General features: G+C 38.7%; 2 protein-coding genes across 3 annotated transcripts; one reads left to right on the plus strand and one right to left on the minus strand.

Moving 5' to 3' along the window:
- Positions 1-2,596: 2,596 nt before the first annotated feature.
- Positions 2,597-14,684, plus strand: c3h6orf89 (chromosome 3 C6orf89 homolog). 2 transcript variants are annotated; one of them, XM_041783355.1, is made up of 9 exons: positions 2,603-2,729; positions 3,752-3,842; positions 4,279-4,550; positions 5,303-5,468; positions 8,287-8,435; positions 9,062-9,213; positions 9,765-9,900; positions 10,123-10,246; positions 11,494-14,684. In XM_041783355.1, the coding sequence occupies exons 3-9, from the start codon at positions 4,362-4,364 to the stop codon at positions 11,574-11,576; spliced, it is 999 nt and encodes a 332-aa protein (XP_041639289.1). In that variant the 5' UTR covers positions 2,603-2,729; positions 3,752-3,842; positions 4,279-4,361; the 3' UTR covers positions 11,577-14,684. The 2 variants fall into 2 exon arrangements, with proteins under 2 accessions (XP_041639290.1, XP_041639289.1); XM_041783356.1 differs by lacking the exon at positions 3,752-3,842 and having other exon boundaries at positions 2,597-2,729; positions 11,494-14,683.
- Positions 14,685-14,952: 268 nt separating this feature from the next.
- Positions 14,953-23,089, minus strand: dram2b (DNA-damage regulated autophagy modulator 2b). The gene is made up of 8 exons (XM_041783144.1): positions 22,891-23,089; positions 19,626-19,798; positions 17,460-17,527; positions 16,948-17,090; positions 16,683-16,860; positions 16,363-16,445; positions 16,086-16,178; positions 14,953-15,834 (listed from the first exon to the last, which is right to left on the minus strand). The coding sequence occupies exons 2-8, from the start codon at positions 19,754-19,756 to the stop codon at positions 15,721-15,723; spliced, it is 810 nt and encodes a 269-aa protein (XP_041639078.1). The 5' UTR covers positions 19,757-19,798; positions 22,891-23,089; the 3' UTR covers positions 14,953-15,720.
- Between the last annotated feature and the right edge of the window lie 333 nt (positions 23,090-23,422).

Below are 23,422 nucleotides of genomic sequence, written 5' to 3' on the forward strand. Positions count from 1 at the left end.
CAAAACTACATTTTATTATCCCTGCTGCATAAGAGAGCTTTACAGAAATAATTTGACTGTAATTTCTACTTTTCCTTCCATCCATTCTTTACATATACCAACACTTGTCCATTCTCACAAAAAGCAAAACTTATAGCAGTAATCAAAGATTAATTTAGAAATTTTCACATTTTTCACACTCTAATGCAGTTTTTAATTTTTGCAGTGTCTATTTTAACCCAGGTTTAACATTTTCCATGGCATATTTTGTCTTTTTTTTCCCTTTATACATTTTATTGATATTTGAAATTGATTAATGGGCCAGAATTTTGTGAGGAAGGATGCTGCATGAGGCCCAGAGGCCTCAAGTTCCCCACCCTTGGTGTAAAGTAACACAACAAAACTTTTTTGTTGGCTGTGTCATAAAATCTGATTAAAGAAAAGAATGTAAGAATTAGTATGTGTGGCACTTTGGAGTGCAATATATTTATTACAAAGTAAATTAATACTGAAAAAGGTGTAGGCTAATTATTGAATGATTATATATCTTTAATGTAAATGAATTTATGAACGAGTTATTTACAGTTTTAAAAGTAAGTAACACATTAACCATAAGACATGAAACATATACATTCAGCTATGCTACTATATGAGACAATGTGTTACAAAACAACTTGATGCACTCTATTGTCTCTTGATGATTAAAAACAGGGCAAAAACTGTCATCAACTAAACAAATAAGCATACACCAATTACAAGCAAAATATTATAGAGCATATTGCAAATGACTCATATCACACAAGCTCTTACATAAGATAATAAGTGAAAGGATTAGTACACATGGTGCACAACCCAGACAGCTTAGACAATATTATTTAAAACCGACAAAGGATTAGTTACAGTTACCGTAATATGATATCATGAAAAATTCAGGCTTTGAACTAAGTTTATAAACACAGTTTTAAAAGCTTTTATCTTTTCAACGTTTGGCTTTCTTCGGCTTTTTCCGGTAAGTCTGTCTACCTTGACTTTTCTCGCTGCGTCGCTGTTCCAGTGTTGCACAAGAAGCGGAAACACGAGGGCAGGACTTCCTGTGGACTTAGCGCTCCCTCACTGGTGAATGTTTGTTGTTTTGGTTCCGTTTGTCAGCATCATAACAGATTTCATCAATCTGTTAAGTAGTATTATGAGACAGCCGGTCAGCACAGTTAACAATAATTAATCAGAATTCTCAAGTCACTATTGGACTTTTCTCCACACGTCTTTTAATAACTGTGTATTCCATGTATTTCTAGGCAGTGATAGCTTAACCTTGCCTTCTTGACCACAGTGCCTTCAGAGGTTTTTTTGTCCATTGATCAACTGTGACATATAGGGCCCCCTGTAACTGGCCAAAACTGTACATGTTACAGTATTACCAGTAGCCAGTGCTTTGTCAGTGGAAAAACGTAAAAAAAAATAAAAGCACCATAAAGTGCCTGTCCAGCTGGGTAAATTTGACAAAGTGGTAAAGGGTTCCTTTCCATTTAATCTAATTAAACCCCCCCCCCCCCCAGGTTTCTTCTGAGTGAGTAATAAACTTGTGGAAATGTCATTTGATGAGCTCTTCAAGTACACATACAATGTGAAAGAATGTCCTTTGGAAAAATGTAGGGGGGCCATGTTGGTTGATCCTCCAGTGGATTACACAGGATATGTTCTCAATTTGCCTCGACCTTCTCTACGACCATGCAACTATATGATCTACCTTTTTTTTTTTTTTTTTTACTGGATGTGATGCTCAAGTTTAGCTCATATTCCATGCACTCTTCAACAGCCACTCTGTAGATTTTTGAAAGCACAACCCCTTTATGTCGCTTCAATCTCTAAAACATGATAGTTTGACTTATTCTATAGTGTTTCATTCCTTACACAACATCAATTTTGTAAGCTGTTCTGTTCATTGACACATTATATTCTCTTAGACTTCACACGAACCTGCTTTTTACGCATTCAATACAACTTCAAAATCAACAAATTGAAGTTAACATGATGGCATTGGTTGGTCCTATGGGTGATGTAGAAAAAGACACAGGCAGAACATGTTGAAGTTTTCTTTGATTTAATGTGCCATTCACTATTTTAAGACACCTATTCATATATAGCCCATCACAGTCTGTAAACAGAGTTAGTTATTTGGTAAGCATGTCCCTCTTACAACTTTTTAGTAAATGTGTTGCTGCCATCAAATTCAAAATGAGCTTATATTTTTCATGAAAGAGTGAAATGTTTCAGTTTCAACATCTGATAGGTTTTCATGTTCTATTGTGAGCACAATACGGGTTTATGATGTTTGCAAATCATTGCATTCTGTTTTTTTTTTTTATGACACTTTACACGGTGCACCAATTTTTTTGGAATTGGGGATGTACTGTTACCAAAAATATTGATTCTATTTTTGTTTAGTTTAAAATCTGGCCCCACCGCGTTTGAAACGAAGAAAACTGGCTCCTGTGCAGATAAAGTGGATGTTCCCTTCATTATGCTGTGCCTCTATGTAATAATCATAGCATGCAATGTCTCTTCCGCACCTGATGGTGGCGGTTAATCACGGACTCACAAACCGTCCCACGAAGAAGAACACTGTACCCGTACTGTTTGTGGAAGACATGCCCATTAGCTCGCAAGGAAGTAAATAAAAAATACAGTTGTTTTTAAGTGTAACATCAGAATGAAAAGGCAACATCCGCGGTGCTGGATCCAACTTTGAGGTAAGGCTGTCAGTTTTCTGTAGTTTAATCAAAATGACGTAAATTGAATGTGTTTATCTCAGCTAACGATAGCATGTCCAAGCTAACACGTCAGTGTACAGATGTGAGTTCATAACGACGGCTCTTTGGTAATATGTTAAATCAAAGCGTTTGACAATATTAAATAATCCTAAATTGCCGTAATGTCTGTGTCCCAGTTTTACTGTTTTACTAAGAGTAGTAAGCATTAGTGACATTAAGATTAACTTACATGGAGCTAACGTTTTTTAACCGTCTTACTGCAGCTCGACAGATGACGTTTAATGTGTTTTTAAATCATTTCGACTGTGTAACTACTTATCATCTCTGTCTTATCCGCTGAATGTTTTCAATTTAGGCTTATGGAGGCCGTTTAATATCTCTGTGTTGACGCTTTAAAACGTGCCTGGTGTCAGATAGGGTTGTAAAGATAAGAGAACTGCACACTTCAGCACGGTTATAGTAGTAACAACTAAGAGATATCAATATTTCATCCGAAACAGTTGCAATAAATAGAAGTGATAGACCCCTAATGCGGGTTAAAATCACCAAAAAATGTTTGGAAATTAATTCTCATTGTCTAAAGTTCATTCAAACAATCTACTACTAATGGTTTATGTAGCAAAGATTAGGAGGGAAAAGATGTCATGTTTTGTATACGGAGATTTGTACATGTACTGTTGAATTTAATTCAGAAATTAGTCCATGTCCTACATATGTTTAGTTTTAACTCTCATGTTATGGTATTACATAAATGTAGTAAACCTATAGTGCTTACAAAATACCCCCAACACCACAAATTTGCAAATTGTATTCCTCTATAAAACTGTTTGTGTATATGAGCAATAATTTTCAAAAAATACTGACGTGCCAATACAGTCCTATGTTATTTGCTATCCTGTACATATTGTACTCATCTACTGCCCAGTGACTATCTCTTAACCAAACACATGGTCTGAACAGTGATCAATAAGAACAATCTCTGTCTGGTTGTCATTTAACAGCAGTAGTTCACTGTTCTGAACTCAAGTCCTTGGCCTGTGAGGCAGATCTAACATCCCACAACTCCTTTATCTGACTGATTCTTTGACACAAGTAAGAGCACAAATTATCTGTATGCACACTAATGGGTGTGAATCATAATTAAGGCAAAACTCCTTAGTTTGTAACATTAGATTCATGTCTGCAGCCATGAATTCAGATGAAGATGTTGTAAGGTGAGCATAGTTAGACATTTTAGTTTTAGCTGTTTTACTTCATACCTAAGCTTCATAGCCACTCAGATAGAGACATGATAATTCTACAGGTTAAGAGCTAAGAGAGACATCTGTGCTTAAGTGATACAACAGGCCTGACTACTTGTCAACAACTTTAACTCTATTTGAGAACAAATCTGTTAGTCTGAGTGGTTCTTGAAGGAGCTCTCTTTCTCCATGCATGAGAGAGGAGCACATACTAAGACCTGGTGTACTTGACATTTAGACATACATGAAATATTAAGTAACAATTAACATTTTTCTGTACTTCATAGGCGTCACCATGCTCCTGGATCTTACAGCAGCTGAAGATCAATGTGTTTGACTGAGTAGTTGGGTAACTGTCAACTCTGTCATCATGGGAACGACGATGAGTGAGCCGTGCATCTACGACAAACTGTCTGAGAGCATCGACATCCTCAGACAGTCGGGTTACCGTTACGGCATGTCAGAGAGGGAGATCGAGAGGTTCATTAAGCAGGTCCTGGAGACCAACGAGCCCAGGAGAGAGCCGCCACAGTTCCCCATTATGAGAGCCACAATAAAGGTCAGTGAATATTACTCTGATAAAATCTGTACATTATGATCACTACTTTACTCAAGGCTTTTGTTGAGGGTTCCCAGGGTTTTTTTATTCATCTGTTTTTGTGTATTTGTTTATTTTTGTGACAGGTTACAACATTTAAGCAGCCTAACGTGCACATTCACTAGTCGGGGAAAAAAATATGAAATGCAAGTTCAAGGAATTTTGGCCTTGAGATAACAACAAAGGACGTTTTAGAAGGGAAAAGGACTATGACTCATCTAAAAGAGATAAACAAAAGCTTATACAAATGGGACAGCAGGAATGGGAGCTGTGGAGCCCCACATAAAACCCAGAAAGCACAAACGCTACCCTGTTGTATCATAAAAGCACCAAAAATCCTTTATGTAAATTCACACGTGACTGACAGTTTAAGCTATTTTTCACTGCAGGTCACTGGTTCAGTTCTGGTATGGAGCTCTTCTTGTGTTTACATTCTCCTTGTATTCCTGTTTGCTCACTGAGGTCAGAAAAGGAACTTTTTGATAAAAAACAAAAATAGTTTCAAAGACATCCTCCTTTTGAGCCTAATGTAAAATGCTGATCTGAAATACTGAAGTATGGATATGATGGCCCAGTGTTTAGAAATAAGCTGTTGAATAAAGATGATTAAGTTCTCTTGGGCTGTTTTGGATTATAACAAGAATAAACCGTGTTTATTCTTTGTTAGGTGGAATTTCTTAGTGTTTCTAATGATGCCTCTGTTGTGTCTGCAGTTTGTTGTGGCAGTGGGATTCCTGCTGATCGTAGTGCTGGCCTTCACTTACCCACAAAGTGCCCCACAGCTGGGTCTGGTCCACCTGGGCTGTTATAACTGGTCATCCCCCCTTAGCCACGTCCGTCTGCTGTCTCTCCCCATCGCCAAGAAGTACAACCTGCAAGGTCTGTAGCACTGTCTTTTTATTTTTGATTTGTTTTTATGAATTTGTAACCAACACACTAGAGAACTGTGGTCTGTTGTACCAGTTTTGTAGTACCTAAGGGCGCACTCACACTAGGCCATCCGTACCGTGCCTAGGCCCGTTTCAGCCTAAAGTCCAGTAAGTTTGGCCAGTATGAGTGCAATCGTTCCGTGCTTTGGCGCGACACGCTTCGCGGCCCCGGCACGGATGGACGAGGTGGGCCTAAGCACTGCACGGATGCAAATGAAGGAGCACAAGCGCGGAAATGTGACGTAGCGTCAAGTAACAACAAAAGGACCCGCCCCAGAGCAGAGGTAGCAGCTGCAGAGACAGCAGGATTTTTCAAGAGAGTGAAATATGTATTTTGTCTCATTGTATTTCATCGAGCTACTAAGATTTTATAAGAGCTGAAGAATTTAACTCTACAACCTCTTTCTAATGGATCCAAGTTCAGTCCACATTTCTGACCAGTTTCAAACAAAGTCAGGCTTTAATGACTGTAATAGGTTTTTTGGTTTGTGAAATAAAACTTCTTCCCTTGTTTTAGTGACAAACAGCAGCTCACGGGATAACAAACACCTTTCATCCTCCGTGCGTAAAGGAGAGTGCCAAATACGCGGACAAATGTGTGCCGCTTAATCTCACGGCTGATTTAACCGCTCTTATTAAAAAAACATAATACCAAAGTATCATCCACTGAATTAACTTACCTCTAATTCTATTTCATGTCACCAAGCAGTGAAATTGGGATCTTGATCGCTGACGTTTGGACGGAACATCGTTTTTTAATCCTGAGGCGCATTCACTTCCAGCTCTCATCAGAGGGTTAAAATAGCTCTCGTCACCGTTAAAAAGATCTTTTATCTGAACATTTAATCCTGCTCTGAACACAGACTATCCGGTGACATGAGAGCTTGTTTAGTGCACCACTGAAAGGCATCCAAACGCAGAGAAAAGGCTCAGTTCAGGGCGCGTAAAAGAATTCCACGGGAATTCAGATAGTATATTGACACGCAGAAGAGCAGCTGTAGGGGCTCATATGAGATAAAAAGTCCGGGTTTCATTCATCAGAAGTGCTTGTTACTCTGATCAGACTCCAGATTATATGCTGTGAGCGATAAGTCTCCGCTATGAACCGCTTTTTCTGCCTCTCTCCTCACTGGCCTCTGTATAGTTAATGTAGCTGCTGATGTCAGGTGTCAGCTGAAATACCTCTGTGTCAGATCAGATATCGTATAAATCTGTTGATATTTTACAGCCTAAAAAACAACACTTATAAATACTGAGTCATCAACACCTATAAAGTCATGAACGGTGGATACTTTGTGTGATGACGTCGGCGCGTGACGTATCGTGCCCAGGCCTGGATGCGTTGAGTAGTTTGAGTGCGGGCCAAAGGGGGGACAGGGGAGGGGGTTAAATGGGCTTCAGCACGGTTAGAATACGGCATGGTGCGGATGGCCTAGAGTGAGTACACCCTAAGTTATGTCTTAGTCCAAACTAAACCTTGCACTGAAACTAGCTAGGTCATGACTAACTGGTTGAGCATAGAGTCCAAACTTACAAAAATATTATTGAAGACATAATGTTTTTACTTCCTGTGACCATTACGTTGTGATGCGCTGAGCCTTGCCATACTAATAAAGACACAAAATACAAGCCCAAACCTAACAAGAGATGGACAGTAGAAAGAAGGGACTGGTTTTCAAGAGACCCAAGCTGGGTGGCTCACCTGGGCCAGTCATCTGGGCCTTAGGCCTCGTTCACTCTGATGCTGTGGTGAGTGGCGACCCAGACTTCATTGTAGTTCAGGTCTAGTTTGGTTTGGGTTTTCACAAAACAATCATGGCTAGTTTTATGTAAGTTTGTGGGTGTAGAGCAGCTTTAAAGTCCAGTAGCTCATGCAGGCCGCCGTGTTCTCATCCTTTCAGCGGCAGCCTTTCCTGTTAGTCTTGTGACATCATTTATAAGGTGACACAGCTCCTGCTTCGCATGCACCACAAGAATGATGCATTTAATACTATCTGACAATCCTGTGATGTTTTTTTAAATACAGATAAAGCCAACGTTTTTTCCTCACATAAAAGAAAACTGTCAATAACAATTTCCAAAACAGATAAAATGAAACAAAATGAAGGTGCTACCTTCTAGTGTCTAAGTATCTCTGAGGAGGCTCACTGCTAAATAACCTCTGGTAACTGACTTTAATCCTCAAACAATTGGCTTACGTACATTAGATATGAAACATCACAATAAGGCGATAACTAGAGCATACAGCCTTAATCTGAAGCCTGGAGGAAAAAACTGTTATCATTGGGTTGGAAAAAAACGTCATTAACATTAACATAAGGTAATTTAATTTTACGCTATTGATGGATGGATAAAATTATTTTTGATCTGGGAAAAGAAAGTGCAAATATCTTCCATATCTGAATTATCCCACTTTTTAAATCGATCACCTGACAGGTGCAAGATTTAAGTTGTAACTTTAGCGTACATCTCAGCTGGTGTAACACCTTACGTGTCGGTAGTACATAAACTCCATCATACGTAAGAGCTTACAATCAAATTAGGGTACATACAAACTTATGCTGGTCTCGTGCACCTGGAGGAAAACAGCATTTCGTTGATGAGATTAAATGAGTAATGAGATGTTCTGTTGCTGAAGAGCAAGACCAGTTTCCATGTAGCTGGTAAAGGTATTTTCAGTGAACTTTGAAATGTCTTTACTAAGGAAATCTTGATAATTTATGTATAAAGTATAATTGTGCATCTTTGTCTTTGTCTGTATTCTGCAGGTTTTCATGAATGGTGGAGTGCCGGCTCTCTCAGGCAGAATCTGGTCAACTGTTCTGGCTGTGCAGAGATCTCCTCAGTGCTCGAAGTCCCAGAGAGCCTCAGAGGGACGGTGACTCTGAGAAGAGGGCCCCAGCTTGTCCTGCTGAAGGTTGGAAATCAAATCAAGCATGATCATCCTCTTTATATACAACTATTTCAGGGTGCTGTAAAACGATGCATACTTAGGTATCAAAACAGTTACTCTTGGGTTTAGCAATACTGGAGGGAAATCTTAAAAAGGGCAGTGGAGATACCTGCACATCAACTCTGCTGAAAAACACTAAAAAGACCACAGGCTGAGATGATGCAAAAATGGTTTCTCTTGTCAAGACATGGGTATCAGAAGAAAGTAAATTTAAAAACAGCCGCAAATGTTTTTGTCCATGATTGTCATAAACGCTCATGGATAGAAACATTTGCTTCAGTTTTTACTCACCTTTTTGCACCCCTTGTTTGGCCACCTTTGTCAGAGAGGACACTATATTTGTGCATGGGTCTGACCTTGTGAACTTTTTTGTTACTCTTCAGCCAAGTTGAATTGGCATATAGGTTTTACCTCTGCCCTTTTTTATACTTTATATACAAAAAATAAAAATCCAGCTTAGTGTCACAAAAGTGACCTGGTTATGAGCAATACATTTAGATAAATACCTGCTTTGAAACTGAAGTCCACTTTTGTTTCAATGTGTTTCTGTGTAGTTAATTTTGTCTGGTCATTTACTCCTGACTCTGCAGGGTGGAGAGTCCCTCAGCGTCCAGCGGCAGCAGCTTGAGGAGCTTTATTTAGCTCATTCAGGCTCCATGTCCGTCCTACTGGAGGAAGACGATGGTCTGCAGAACCTCAACCTCGGCCTCCCTCAAGGACCCGCCAACTTTACCCTCCTCTGGTAAGGATTCATATTCTCTTAACAGATTTCTACCCAAATTTAAAGAACTGAGATATTGTCTTATCTTACCGTTACTGTGTTACTCAGTATCATCGCTGATGAAATAGTGCATCAAATTCTGCAGAAGAGGCCGTAATTTAACGTAGCTCTCATCTGTGCAAAGAATATGAGCTATTTAACCACTGATTTTTTCAGTATTTCATAAATGAATATTCAAGCTGTAATAAGATTATCTTCTTTGCTTTTATCATCTGTTTTATTGATGGCTGAAAAAGCAGGACTTGGAATTTTTTTTCAGACCTTTGAAAATCAAATCTGTTTCTTTTGCCTCTGCTGTTTGATACATATGTTGTTGATGTAGACATTAGCTACCTGTAAATGATCAAAGAAAAAGGAAAAGTTCAGTTTGGGCTTTTGTAAATAACAGTTGATTTAAAGTCAGTACCCCTACACCCCTGAAACCTCAGTGGATTCTCTAAGTGGACACTTGTCGATGGTGTTCATCAATCCTGACTGGTTGTGTTTGTCTGTGTTGTGTAATGTGTGTGTAGGCGGTTCAGCTCTGGGACAAGGGAGAAGGTGTTGAGGTGGCTCTTCCCGAAGGCTGAGCTCTGCCCCCTGCTGGACAGTGCCGGGACCATCGTGCAGCGCTGTCTGGTCACACACAGCACAAACTCTCAGAGCAAGGTAAGCTCACGAATTCAGACATTTTTTTAGGATCACATTCTTCCTCTGTTCTAAATCAAAGAGAAGCTCAGAGTAAAGATCAAGTTAAAATAATGCTGGATCAGTTATGTCAAGTTTTTGTCTTGTTTTGCAGCATAGTCTTGACAGTCAGTGACGTCCTGCTGATGCCTATTATTTGCTCAAGGCTTTCAGTCACTATGCTATTGTTGTGTTATGTTTCAGGGTGTTGGGGTGTTTGGCTGGCTGGTGGTGGGCGAGGGGCTGCCAACAGTCCGAGTTCTGCCCGTTCAGCGCTGTCAGAAACACTGCAGCTCCTTTAACTTGTGGCTGACGCCTGGAGACATGGGTAATACCTGCAACACCTGTTTGAACCACAAACACATTCAAAGTGACAAAACCACAAGCTCAAACCCAGTTGAGACCAGTTATTTGCTTCGCAGCTCAAATCAGGACATCTGATGATGTTGCCTGTGATTTAGTTTGGCAAGTACATTATTTTGTTTGGTAAGTAAAATGAAATTTGCACATTAGTTCCCAGAGGGACAAAATTGTTGGGACTCTGGTAAATGATGATGCAAAGATAAGTAGAAAACGTTCTCCTGTTTGTAGGCGGCAGGACTCATGTTGTTGACGTCACGTCAGGGTGTCAAACCAGACGATGCTGTAACTAAATTTCTGACATACTTGTCTTGTTTAGATGTAGGACATCTTGGATGTGTTTTGAATCATGTCACACTACAAGACAGTTTGTCGTTCCTGATGCTCATAGTCAGATCCAAGGTTGGACGATGAGCTGCGACGATGCAGTCAGGACAAAATATGTAGTCTAAGCTGGCCTTTAATCATACTTCTTGAACAAATTATAATAAACTGATTAAGCGCATTTATTTCTAAATAGGTTATTCATGCATGGTAGTAGCACTAAAGTCCAAATGAAAGGGGGAAGAAAAGACAGCAATCCAAGCAAGTCCACTCTTCTGCAACTCCAGGAGTTTGGAACAATAGCTTCACCTGGGTTCATGTTTTTATAGTATTTCCGTTGTATCTTTGAGCACGGCCAGGTGTGATTCTGTAACTACCATGTGAACTCCTCGGTCTCGTGGGCCAAGCAGTCTGGTGGTCCTGTTCCATGCTGTGAACTGAAAACACAGTCAGTGGGTGTAGACTGACAAGGAATCAATGATGAGCGGGAATCTTACTGCCTGATATCATGGTAATGAAGATGCAGGAAAAACACAGAAATATTTAATTCAGTAAATATTTCAAATGATCATTTTTCAAAATTATCCCCCTATGCCCCAAATGCCTGCAGGCCTGATGAGCCGTGCTGGCAGGCTGGATGTCACCTTCAGGTTGTAAATATTAACACCTTGATCTTGCTTATAGTCCTATTTAAAAGCAGATGGAGGTACATCTTACATCTAAATGCATAAACAATCCCTCAACTGCATCATCTAGATGTTAGTTCAACTTTGAGAAATTCACCTTAGTATAATTTCAGTCAGACTAACATGTTTACACTTATGTTAAAAGTCAGGTTTTATTATAATAAACACAAAACAAGTTTTCTAACTCGTCCTCTTCCCTCCTCAGTGTACGCGGACCCTCGGTACTGGCAGATGGAGCTGTTCCCCGGCCGAGGTCAGAACATCATCTGTGACGGATCGGCCTTTTAAATGTCCCGGTGCAGTGAAGCCACAGAGGACAGACCTGATGTCTTACTGAATGTTTGACTTCCTGCTGAGGCGTTTTCAGAGCTAGCTGCTCGTTCTGTGGCCCCGCCCACTGATGCCTTATAAACCCGTCTGAGTATAGAGAACTAGTTGAGAACTGCAAACCACTGCACATTGTCTGGAAAGATAAACCTGCAGGTTTGATTCAAAGGTGGAAGTCATAGGGACTTGTCTTCATCAGAGCATCATCAAGCTTAAAGTCTGCAGCTCACACGTTCTGGATGTTCTGTGCTCGTGCCATAGCATCAAACAGACTAACAGTTAAACAGAGAAATAAACTTATGGGTTGTGTCTCTTTTGGAAGATTAGGAATCAGTGTTGATCTTGTTTCAGAAGGCTTCTTTGATCAATGTAGGGATGTAATTGTAGGTTGAGTGCTTTCATTGGCTTTTTCTCCTCAGTTATCAACCAGTCAGGGCTTCAACAATCGTAGAGATGAGCAGAGATGTTATCCTTCTGGCCCACATTCTTGGCTGACAGACGTGGAGCACCATGAGGTAAATCCCCAATCAATCATCATCAATCATAGCTTCTTTAGGGTTATTTTGATAGTTTGTGATGCTTACACGGATTACTCACCAACATGCGTGGCTTCTATTGTTAGCAGGAGTAAAATAGCCCGCCTTTATGCCTCTATCCACTTAGTATTAGATGTTAAGATTAATTTAAGCAATTTTATACAAACACATGAAGAAAGAGTCCTATATTAAAACATCAAAGCTATAAATAAATTTAAAACCTCAAATGAAGATAAAAGCTAGAGGACTCACTAAACCTAAAACCCTATATAGCCTGTTTCCCGTATCCATGGCATGGGATGTATTTCACATTCATCTAGGCAACACCCCATAGATGGTGTTTGGGAAGGGCAGAACCTTTCAAATAAAAACATGGGAGTGTGGTTGGATGAATTATCTGTCACGTTCAATTCAGGAAAATCAGAGCAAACATACTGTACATAGTACATATATGTATGTTGTACATACTGTACAACATACATAGTACTGTGCAGAACTTTTAGATATGTTCAGACCAAAAATTGAAGCTGATGGCACATCTAAGGCATAAATGTGGCGAGTAAGCTGCCTGAGGGTAATATAAGACAGGGAGGAGAATTGACACAACCCTGTTCTTACTCTTGGTGTCTTTGTATGGGGGAAATAATCTGTTGAAAGAATAACAAATTCCACATCTTTAGGTTGGAGTAAGGGGTGGATGTGGTGAGTAAGCATGGTCGAGGGTACTGTCCGAGTAGATAGTAGAGTTGCTTCAAGCCTCTGGTCATTCAGTGGATGTCACAAGGGCCCAAACCCGCTGACAGTCTCAGTGTGATTTTGCAGGGGTGAAAAAGCCCAGATGAAAGAGATACCTACATGCCTGAAACCAATGCACATGACTGTATATATACATAGACTATCAGTGGAGCCAGTTGATAAATCAAACGCTTACTGAAGCCACTTATGAGATGAACAAAAGCACATTTTCCACCAAGAAATCATGCAGTTTGACTCTTTGGTCTTCTTTTAATAAAGAAATGTCCTCTTCTGATAAAACCCCCACTATCGCTGCATCCATGCTGACATTGTTTTCAGAATTGCAGTCACTTTAACTAAACCTTGCCCACACCAACTAACTCAGTCTCCTTAAATGATGTTGATTGGTCCAGCTGTTCTCTGACTGGGAACCAGCATATTAGATTGAAAGGTGGAGCCACCAGATGAATCCAGACAATCCCCAGCCAAGAACCCACAGCTTTCTGCTCCTGTCTTGATGGATTATGGGAACTTTCTGTTGAATGATTTTGGTGTTGGTACTTTCTGAATGTTCACTACCTACTCAAGTTCTTAGACACACCTGCAGCTTCATTTTCTTCTTCATATCTGGGTCCTTCTTTAAAGTTAAAGGGCCAGTTCAACCAAAAAACAACCCATTTTCAGTGAGTTCTTTGGATGATTTAGGCTAACAGAGATCTGTTTGTACATTTTTCTCTCTTTGTATTTTCATTTATCTTTTTTATTGTTGTGGTAAAAATCTCTGAGACTTAAAAAGAAAATGCCCCAGAGATAATATACATTTATTTCTTATTAGGGTGAACTGATCCTTTAAAAAACAGTCTCTACTCTTAAAAAACAACCAGCATCAGGACATACTCTGTCACTTTATTTCTTCTGGTGTTTCCTTAACTGTTCTCTGATTTAATGATGAAGCTGCTTCTCTAATTTCAGTGTCTTTATTTATTGTTATGATTGTATGTATATTTGTTCAAGCCATTACTTTTAATAATAATGTGTTGTAATATTATTGCTCTTGGATGAGTCAACAGATTGTTTTGAAAATCTGTGCCGCAGTGGAGGATTTATTCTGTGTATAACGATCAGGGTTTTCATGGCTCTGTAAGAGAATTATATTGAATAAGTTTGCCAAAGTAAATGCCTGTAAAATCTGAGTTTCACTGGTTAAAAAGATCATCTCTACTTTTGTTAGTGTCCCAGAAAATCTCTTGCAGTAATTTAAAACATCACCAGTGGGGGCACTGAACAAAACTAGGGAGAAAATCTTGTCAAGTGGACGCTTTGCATAGAAATGTCATAGTTTTATGAGAAAATTAAAACTTGTCATGTATTTACCTCATTTGTGTGGGATTTTTAATCTTATTTTTCCAGTTCATGTGAACAGAAGTGTTGAAAAGTCTTTCTTATTGGGCACTTTATCAGGTGACCTTGAAAATGTTTTATCTTCCAAAGGGGGGACCAGCAGATAACGTTTGGGAACCCATGTGTTCATGTCTCATGTCTGCCAGGCTTCCTAAACAGACTTATCCAGTTAGTCATTCAGTCCTTAAATGTGATAAATACTGATGAAAATGGATGGATGCTTAAGTATTGTTTAAATTCTTGTACTCTGAGTTTGTCAATTTGTTGTGGCTTTGTACTTATACTTAAGGTATTCTGAAAGGCAAAAACCTTTCCTTAGTGTTTAACAGCATTAGTTTGGCTAATTAGATTTCAGATTAAATTCAGTTTTTTTTCTTTGAAGCTAAATCTATGCTCCTCTTTTTAAAGTTTTAACTGCAGTGCAACATCTGTATATAATTACTACATTGTGGTTTGGCTCCCTTGAGGATGTTAATATAAAAATGTCTGACCTTTTACTTTCACCAATTATTTGGTATCAAACCTACTAATCCTAAAGGGCTCCAAGAAAGCCTTTTTTACACATTGCATTAAAAAATACAGAATTTTCTTTGCTATGTCATAACATTTTAGCTTGCAATAAGCACGAAACATACACATAACTGTTGTTATTATAATGGATTAGAAGTTTAATGTCAGATTTTCTGCATATACCCTGTTTTTATTTAATAGATGTAACACATTCAGAGCTCAGAGCTACAAACAGGAGATAAATCTTTATTAGAACATGATTTATGTACACACGATGTTAGAAATATATGAAAATACTAAACTATGCTGTTGTCTGTGCATAGATTGATTCTTAAACTTTGCAGAAGTCTCTTTTCATTAAACTTTAACACTATGATCTAAAAATAATAGTTTTAAACATTTCTAACACTCCTGCTGGACTCTAAACTTTTCAGTGGGCTCATATTAAAACTAAGAACAACACAGTAGAAGAGTTGAAGATTAATTTCAAGTATAAATTGTTACATGCAGCACCGAAGAGGGAAAAATTACTGGAGCTTTTACGGCTTAGGGGAAAAGTACAATGCATCAAAACAGATATGCATTTAAAGGGTCATTTCACCCATTTTTGGAAAAAATCAACGCAGAATCTCTTCTTCCTTTCAAGTTTTGGTTAACATTTGCAGATTTGACTATTTTTGCCTCCTGTAGAACTGATTAGGAACTTTGAAATAATGATAAGAAATAAGTGTTTGAATAATATTGAAGGCTCAAATTAAATCCCACTGCACAAGTAGGGAGGTATCTAACAAACATGTAAAAAGTAAAAATATTCAGATGTACTGCTCCTTTAAGAGCTGCAACACTGTGATTAAGAGTATTTTAGTATAAAAATGATTAATAGAAAGGTAAAACCAGCTTAAAATCTTTGGTAGTGCTCCTCGTCATGTCCCTCCTCCCAGCAGTGGAGACGATTCGGAGGATTCACGTTTGTGACCCGGCGGCAGGTCGTACAGGTGACTGCTCTGTAAAACTGCCTCTGCTCGCAAGTCGATTTTCTGCATAAAAAAGAAACAGCACAAAGACGAGGTCAGGAAACATTGTCTTTCTGTGCAGGAGGTGAGAAGGGACAATTTAAATTAAATATAAAAATATCCTATAAAATGTCTACACTCAGCTCAAACTTCAGTCCAGAGAACAAGTTACCAAAATGACCAATTTTAGGTCCCCGTCATTGGTTTGGTCTTTAAAGAGTAAATATGGCACAATTATGTTAAAGTGACTCTTCTCAGCAGCTAAACCTGAGTACCTGGAAGTCTCTGATGTAGGTGAGGAAGAACATGATGAAGGAGAAGGCCAGCGACCACTCAGACACTGTGCTGATGATGTGAGCCGTGTAGCCCTAAAATGACCAGAAACAAACCAGAATGATGCAGAAATGTTTTTAAAGAGCAGGAACTTTTACAGGAACTAGGAACCTCTTCAAGAACATACTGATATTATGTGCTTGCGTGACACAATGGTCTCATACATTTATCTGCCTGTAATCATAAAATATTTCACATCTGAGAATGAGACACACTGACCGTCTCTCCAGGAGTCCAGTGAAGCTTCTGAGGAACGTCTACTCCTCTCAGGCTGGTGTACATGATGACCGATGATACAAACACTGACACAGAGGTTAAGGATCAATAGGAAAACACTTTGCTGAAGGTAATCAGGCTCTTTTTATAATATCAGAGGGAAGCCAAGCATGGCCCTTACATTTCATGATCACACTGTCTCAAATATTGGCTTCAGCTTTGGTATGAGTTTGTCTGTCTTGAAATAAACCCATCCACCTACTTTCCCCTGACTCCTCCTGGTCTCTGTGTCAAGGTGTGACGATATTGATATTAAAAGATACTGCTGATGATGCTGGTAAAAGTCCACACTCCGATACATAGCCGGACCACGTAGGTGGTCTTACTGTGGACTCGAGGCTGCATGTAAAGCGACAGCAGCGTCTGGACCAGGATGTAGAGAGCCCCCACCCCGAAGGTCAACACGGCCCCCACCAGGTGCATGGAGAACAGCGTGGTCTTCTGCTCTGACAAAAACATACATTGCTTAATAAATGAAATGTTCAGAATCATACAGGTGTGACCTGATCCAAGAGCAGCACAGCTCACCTGGAAGTTTGCAACCACACACATCCCGAAGGAGCTGATGAAGCCGAGCAGCAAGCCGGAAAGGTTAAGTCTCCTTTGTTTGACGTCCTCATCATCAATCAGAGCCTCCACCTGCTTGTAACGCACGTAGACGGTGGCCATGCCTGCACAGACATGAACATGCATGAACCAACGGCCCATAAAGCCCTCTCTTATTCCTTCTCAAACTCAAAAAGTTCTTTACGATAAGTTATAAAACCACATCTCTAGTAAAGATGAATGATAAATGCATTCAGATTTGTAAAATGTCACCTTTTGATGGTCTGCTGATTCTGGTTTTGAATAATTATCAGTTTTTAGTTAATAACAGTTAGAGGTATGGAAGCCATAAAACTCTGCAGCTCACAGCTGCCAAATGCTCCTCAGTGCAAAGCACCACACCTCCTGCAATAACTAACACACCTCTAGTCTTTAGTGTATTCTCTAAATAAACAGTTTGAAATGATTTACATACAGTTTGAAGCATGACTTACCTAAAAACGCTGAAATATCCAGCATGATGCCAAACACACATCTCTCTGGAGGCATGGTTCCTGTATCACTAAAACACAAAAAAACTTTATAAGGCTTTGTTTATCCTTCGATAGAAAAAAATAAGGTTTTAGTAAACATCGCATTTATGACAAATAAGATATGACGATATATATTCATCACCATTTCAGTACAGAAAATCAGGAACTGTAAACTAAGAGGAGGAAACAGATTTACATTCACACAGTCAAGCTTGAATATTGTGTTGCAGACCTTTTTATTTGAAATAATTCAGATTTATTTGTGTTAAATGGTTTGAAATTTGGTTCACAATCTGAAAGATTTTTTAAACATCACTTGGAACTTAAATTTCACATTTTTTTTTTTATTTCTGGAGTTGCCTTTCTAAAGACTCTTTGTTTGTGCCTGTACTCCAAAATTGTTCAAACACAGCATTCAATTTAATTCAGGTGTTCCTGGGTAGGTGATTTGACTGATTTTACCCAGAATCATTTTTTCTTTTTAAGATTTATTTTTGGGCATTTTTGTGCCTTTATTTAAAAGATGACAACAGTGGATAGAGTTGGAAACAGGGATGAGAGCAGGAGAGACATGCGGCAAAGGGCCATGGGCCGGATTCAAACCCAGGCAGTCCGCGTACATGTGGCGCGCCTTAAACCACTAGGCCACCTGCACCGCTTTACCCAGAATTCTGAGGGGTTAAGAAAGTTTTAAAGAAGAACCTGCATAGCATTCCCCCTTTTTATGCCCATATAAGGGCATGAGACTGCAGGGCTTTGTGCAAACACAAAAAGCACACAAGTGTGAGAGGATGAAAGAAGATATAAGAAATGTTTAAATTAAAATAAACTGTAAAAACAATCGCAATAATTTGAAATACTTTGACAGCTATAAAGTAGATGCAGTGATGCTCTAAATGACACAAAAGAGGAAAATTTAATTTTATCTTTTTTTTAAGATTTATTTGGGGCTTTTTAGTGCTTTTATTCAACAGAGGAGGACAGTAAATAGAGTTGGAGAGTGGGGAGAGACATGTGGCGAAGGGCCACAGGCCGGATTTGAACCCTGCCCTCATACATGGGTTGCGCCTTAGACTGCAAGGCCATCTGCACCCAGAGTTGATTTTATTTTTAGCACCAGTAGTGGATATCAAATATATGTGACGAACACATTAATTGAACGAAATCACTGGTTCACAGTGCTTTCTTCAGTATATTATGGATCATGCTGTAGTAAGAAAAGGATGCATTCAGATGAGTTAAAAATAGCTATGCATGGGGGGGGGGGGCTCTAAAACCTGATGCTTTAAACTGATCAAACACCATTCAAACACATTTATACCTGCTGTGAGTGAAGAAATAATTTTTTTGTTAGTGTCTAATGATAAAACTCCTGCACATGTGCTAAATCTATATTCATAGTTTAATAGTCTGCAGCTAAGATCAAACACTGTCCATTTATGATCATATTTTAAGACATGTATTTTGCACATTATTTAATTCTATAAATGTGTTCAAGTGATTTTAAAAAATGCTGTTTATCACAACTAAGAAAGCTTTGGTGAATGTCAGAATTTTCTCAAACTGTGTCAGAGAGTTTAAAGAACAAATTTCTTCTTAAGAATGGTCAGTGAATGAGGCCCATAGCAAGCATTTCAGATATCTGTAAACACATGCACACTTGGACCTCCAGTTTTTGAGAGGGCTTATTGGGGGAAGCTGTTCTCTTCAGTGTTGTTTTCACAAGTTTTAAGTGCTATCAGTTTTTAAGAATCTAATTTATGGACTGTAGTGTTTGTGATCAATTTAGATATTTAAATCAAAGCAAAAGTGCTTATAACAGTTCTCGTAAAAATGTCTTTTTAAGTTCAAGGCATATAAATGCTAGATTTTTTTCCAGGTTTTGTTTGGGTAATGAAACATTATCATTGCTGCATAAATCTCACATTCACAGCTCTCAAGGCATCCTTCTTGCTCTTTCTCTCTTTAAAAACTTCCTTTGCTATCTTCAGGAAGCTATGGCTGAAGAAGTGGATGCCTGTATGTGTAGGTTCTACTAGCATGCATTTATGGGTGTCTGATGTCTGCAGCCAGGTGCTGCTCCATTTCATTGGTAATGTGAGTCTGAAGTTATGACGAGACTCTGACCTGATGTACGGCAGCAGGGGATCCACATGTCTCAGCACCACGGCTGTGATGTAAGCAAAGATGAAGGACGCTGCTGTCCAGATGACCAGAGCAACGGGCAGGATGCACAGACCCTGCTGGAACCACCACATGGCTCCTCCCTCTGAGAGCGCGTCCTCCTGGTTCACTCCGTCCTGTAAGAACAGACAGGTAGAGATGCACCAGCTGCAAATATCACCAAAATTTTCTCTCATGCTTGACCATGAAAACAGATCAGAGTTTGTCCATAAAGAACAGCATTCAGCTCCTGAACACCATCTAAACTGCACAAAAAGACTGGCAGTATTTCATTACCAAGGATTTACCTGTGTATTTGTATGATTTCAGACAGACTGCAAAAGTTTGCTTGCAATTTCAGATACTAGAAAAAAGGAAATACTGGATGCCAATGACTTCATTTTTTGTGGTATTAAAACAATAATTTGATTTTTACTAGTTTATTATAGGTTTAAAATTCTTGTATTATAACAACCCTTCTCAGGATTTGAAAATAATCCATCACAATCTGATCAAATGTAAAGCATAAAATGAATTCCCTTGTTATGCTGAAATCTGGGATTTGAAAAAAAAAAAAAAAGTTTAGGTCAAAAGTTATTTAGTTCAGTATCAAAGAGTGATTAATAAACAGTCATTTTATTATTTCTGTTTGTTGGGAAACTCATAAATCTTGTAGGAGGCAAGCACATTGAGCTGAAGCAGTAAATACTATTTACTCCATAATTTGATTTCTGCGTGACTTATAATAAACTTATCCTGGATAACACGATCAAATGTGGAAGTTAAGAGCCAGCTGGAATGTGCATTTCATGAGGGAAGGAAAGCTTATTTATGTTTTTTTTTACATAACAATAAAGAAATTTTGCTTCTGAATGGTTCATTTAACATCAGAATACAGAAGTAAAAGTTCCGACTACAGTTTTGAAATGAATTTTAAACTGTGATATCGCTGCTGTTGGGCCAAAACCTCAAATCTCCAAAATAAGCACCCTGCAGGAAATGACAGAAACACTGTGTATTTTAAATAATTTAACACTGAATGGTCACAGTTTGCATCTTTTTGTCACTTTTTTACTGGTTTAAAAAAGTAAAAACCTTCTGATGGATGTTAAGAGGGACCAACAGAACTCATTTATGTAAAAAAAATACAATAATAAAAAATAAGATACATGGTTTTTGCTCAATGCCAGGGAAGTAAAAGTCAAATGATATGAGTGCCTGTTTCAATACCATGAAAACTAACAAAACAGAAGTCACAGGCACCATAATATTATGCAATTTCTTTTAGAGTTTTTACAAACTGCAGGCAAACTCCTGCACATGGTCTAATAAAAAACAATAGCAAGGTTTCAGTATGGAAGCTTTTTGAGAAAAAAGGGTTAGTTCCTTGACAAAAAAAGATACTTAAAAAACAAATTAGAGCATATAACCCCCCAGAAATAGGGAAAAAAGGGCAAGCTGCCTCCTCTGTAGTTCCTAGGACATGGCATCTATGACTTTCAAAAAGAATTCTACATTTGGATTCAGCTGACCACAGAACAGTTTTCCAGTTTGCCTCAGTCTATTTCAAATTATCTTTGGCCCAGCCCTGTTCACATATTTTATCTTACTTATTTTATTTTATCTTTATTTAGCCAGGATATTCCCATTGAGCTCAAAGATCTCTTTTTCGAGGGGGACCTGACCAAGAATGTCAGTGATATACAGTTTCAACAACACATGCACTGAAATTTACAACATATGAAAGCTTTAACTTGCGTTTGTGGACGGAACAGTGAACTGTGTTGACAGAATGATTTCTGGCAGTGTTCCTGATCGCATAAAAATGATTTGCAGTATAGAATCATTCCTGTTTTTAATGCAGTGCTGCCTGAGGGCCAGAAAATCATGAGCATCCAATACTGACCTTCAGCCTTGTCCCTTGTGCAGCTTGAGTTTTTCTGAATCTTTGGACATTATGTACTGTATATGTTTATAACCAGTCATGTTACTGACCTGTTGCCAACTAGTTGCAAAGTACCCCTCCAGCAATTTTTCATTAGTAGCACTTACTTTTCCAGCCTTGTGTTGCCCTATCCCTACTTTTTAGAATTTCTTTCATGCCATCAAATTCAGAATGGGCCACTATTTTTCATGAGATTGTAAAATGTCTCAGTTTTGACATCTCATATGTTGTTTATGTTCTATATGAATAAAATATGTGTTAAGGAGATTTGACAAGCATTGCATTCAGCATTTATTTACATTTTACGCAACTTTGTTGGAAGAGAGGTTGCACTTTAATCTTGTCTTTTTCCACCATAAGCATTCTTAAAATTTTAAATCATATCATGAGCCCATTATTATGACATGTATCATACTGTGAAGTGAATGTATCATCACATCCCTACCAACTGATATTTGCTCAGTTATTATGATTGTATTGATCTAAAATCTCAAATGTAAACTAGGGGAACATCCTCTATTCAAAGCTGACCTCTTTTTGGCATTGATACCATTAATATGAAGTAATAAAAGTTTATGACATGGATGAAGATCAGATTACACCGCCACCTTTGTTCTCAGTGAGGAAGTGAAACTGACAGATTTAAATTTAGCTCTTCATGATAAAAAGAAACAAAAGGTTCCATAACACCAAATTACATCAAAACAACCCCCAGTTAAAGTCTTTCACGACGAAATTATCTAATACACTCTTTATGCAAGCAACAATAAAAACAAGTCACAAAAACGTAACTTATTTTAAAATCTGGTTCTTCGATCTATTGTGTGACCGTGTTAACTGGTGACTTTTTAACCGTATACGTCCGATATTGTCGTAGTTACAACAGATGTGCTAAAAAACACAAATGCCTTCCCTTAAAGACTGTTGAACCATATCTTACGATGAAATTTATACAATATGAAAAAAGAGGCATTTATGAGGACTCTTCACGTTTTCAGCTGCTGCTGCCTTGACGTTAGCCAAAGATTCATTCGGCAGAAGGCACCAGTTAACACGGTCACCCGCTAAATCTTAACAGCGAATCTATACCTTTAACAAAATGACATACAGTAAGATTATAGCTAACCGTTAGCTAGCCTCTATAGCTTCAACCAACAAAAGTTAAAGCTTATAATATATGTTTCAAAAGTTATTTCAGAAAGATGGGACAGCTGATAGCCTGAGGAGACATCACGTGAAGAAGTCTAACAAAGTCAGTTTTTAATTGAACATAATGAAACTCACGTTATCTGTATCTCCAGTGGCCACAGTCTTCAACAGTGACTTCCGTCCTTAAATACAGTTTTCGGACCGGACTCTAGTGTTCACTTACTCCGTAAAACGTTCATAATCCTCGGCGTGCTGCTGTAGTCTTTTGCCGCACTTCCATTTAAAAACAAAGCTCAAAAGTTGGCTCAGAGGAGCTCAAGTAGTTCCGTGGTTCTGACAGGAGAAACGCGCATGCGCCCGTCAACAACAAAATAAAATCTAGGTTAAGTCTGCCCTGGGTGCTGCTTCGCAGGAGAGAGTGAGAATTTGGCGCCGAAGTGTGGCCGGAACCAAAACTGCAAGTCAGCTCTGGTTGCAAGAAGATAAACATTAAACTTAAAGAAGAAATACTAGAGTAATACTTGAAGACATACTGAATAATTATTGTCTGACAATGAAGATTTTTACATTTAGCCAAGGCCGCCCATGAGGGTGAGAGGGGAGAGCTTTCGGGGGCCCAGCCAAACTGGGGGCCAATGGAGATCAGCAAACACAATCAATTGTAAAG

The sequence above is a fragment of the Cheilinus undulatus genome, linkage group 3, assembly GCF_018320785.1.
Source record: "Cheilinus undulatus linkage group 3, ASM1832078v1, whole genome shotgun sequence".
NCBI classification, from domain to species: Eukaryota; Metazoa; Chordata; class Actinopteri; order Labriformes; family Labridae; genus Cheilinus; species Cheilinus undulatus.

What these genes read in the sequence shown, in the direction of transcription:
- c3h6orf89 (XM_041783356.1), top strand. Translation starts at nt 4,362, where the DNA reads ATGGGAACGACGATGAGTGAGCCGTGCATCTACGACAAACTGTCTGAG. An exon ending in CAAGAAGTACAACCTGCAAG is followed by an intron (nt 5,469 to 8,286) that starts GTCTGTAGCACT and finishes TGTATTCTGCAG; the next exon opens with GTTTTCATGAATGGTGGAGT. An exon ending in CCCAGCTTGTCCTGCTGAAG is followed by an intron (nt 8,436 to 9,061) that starts GTTGGAAATCAA and finishes CTGACTCTGCAG; the next exon opens with GGTGGAGAGTCCCTCAGCGT.
- dram2b (XM_041783144.1), bottom strand. Translation starts at nt 19,756, where the DNA reads ATGTGGTGGTTCCAGCAGGGTCTGTGCATCCTGCCCGTTGCTCTGGTC. An exon ending in CCCCTGCTGCCGTACATCAG is followed by an intron (nt 17,528 to 19,625) that starts GTCAGAGTCTCG and finishes TTTGTGTTTTAG; the next exon opens with TGATACAGGAACCATGCCTC. An exon ending in GTGTGGTTGCAAACTTCCAG is followed by an intron (nt 16,861 to 16,947) that starts GTGAGCTGTGCT and finishes TTGTCAGAGCAG; the next exon opens with AAGACCACGCTGTTCTCCAT.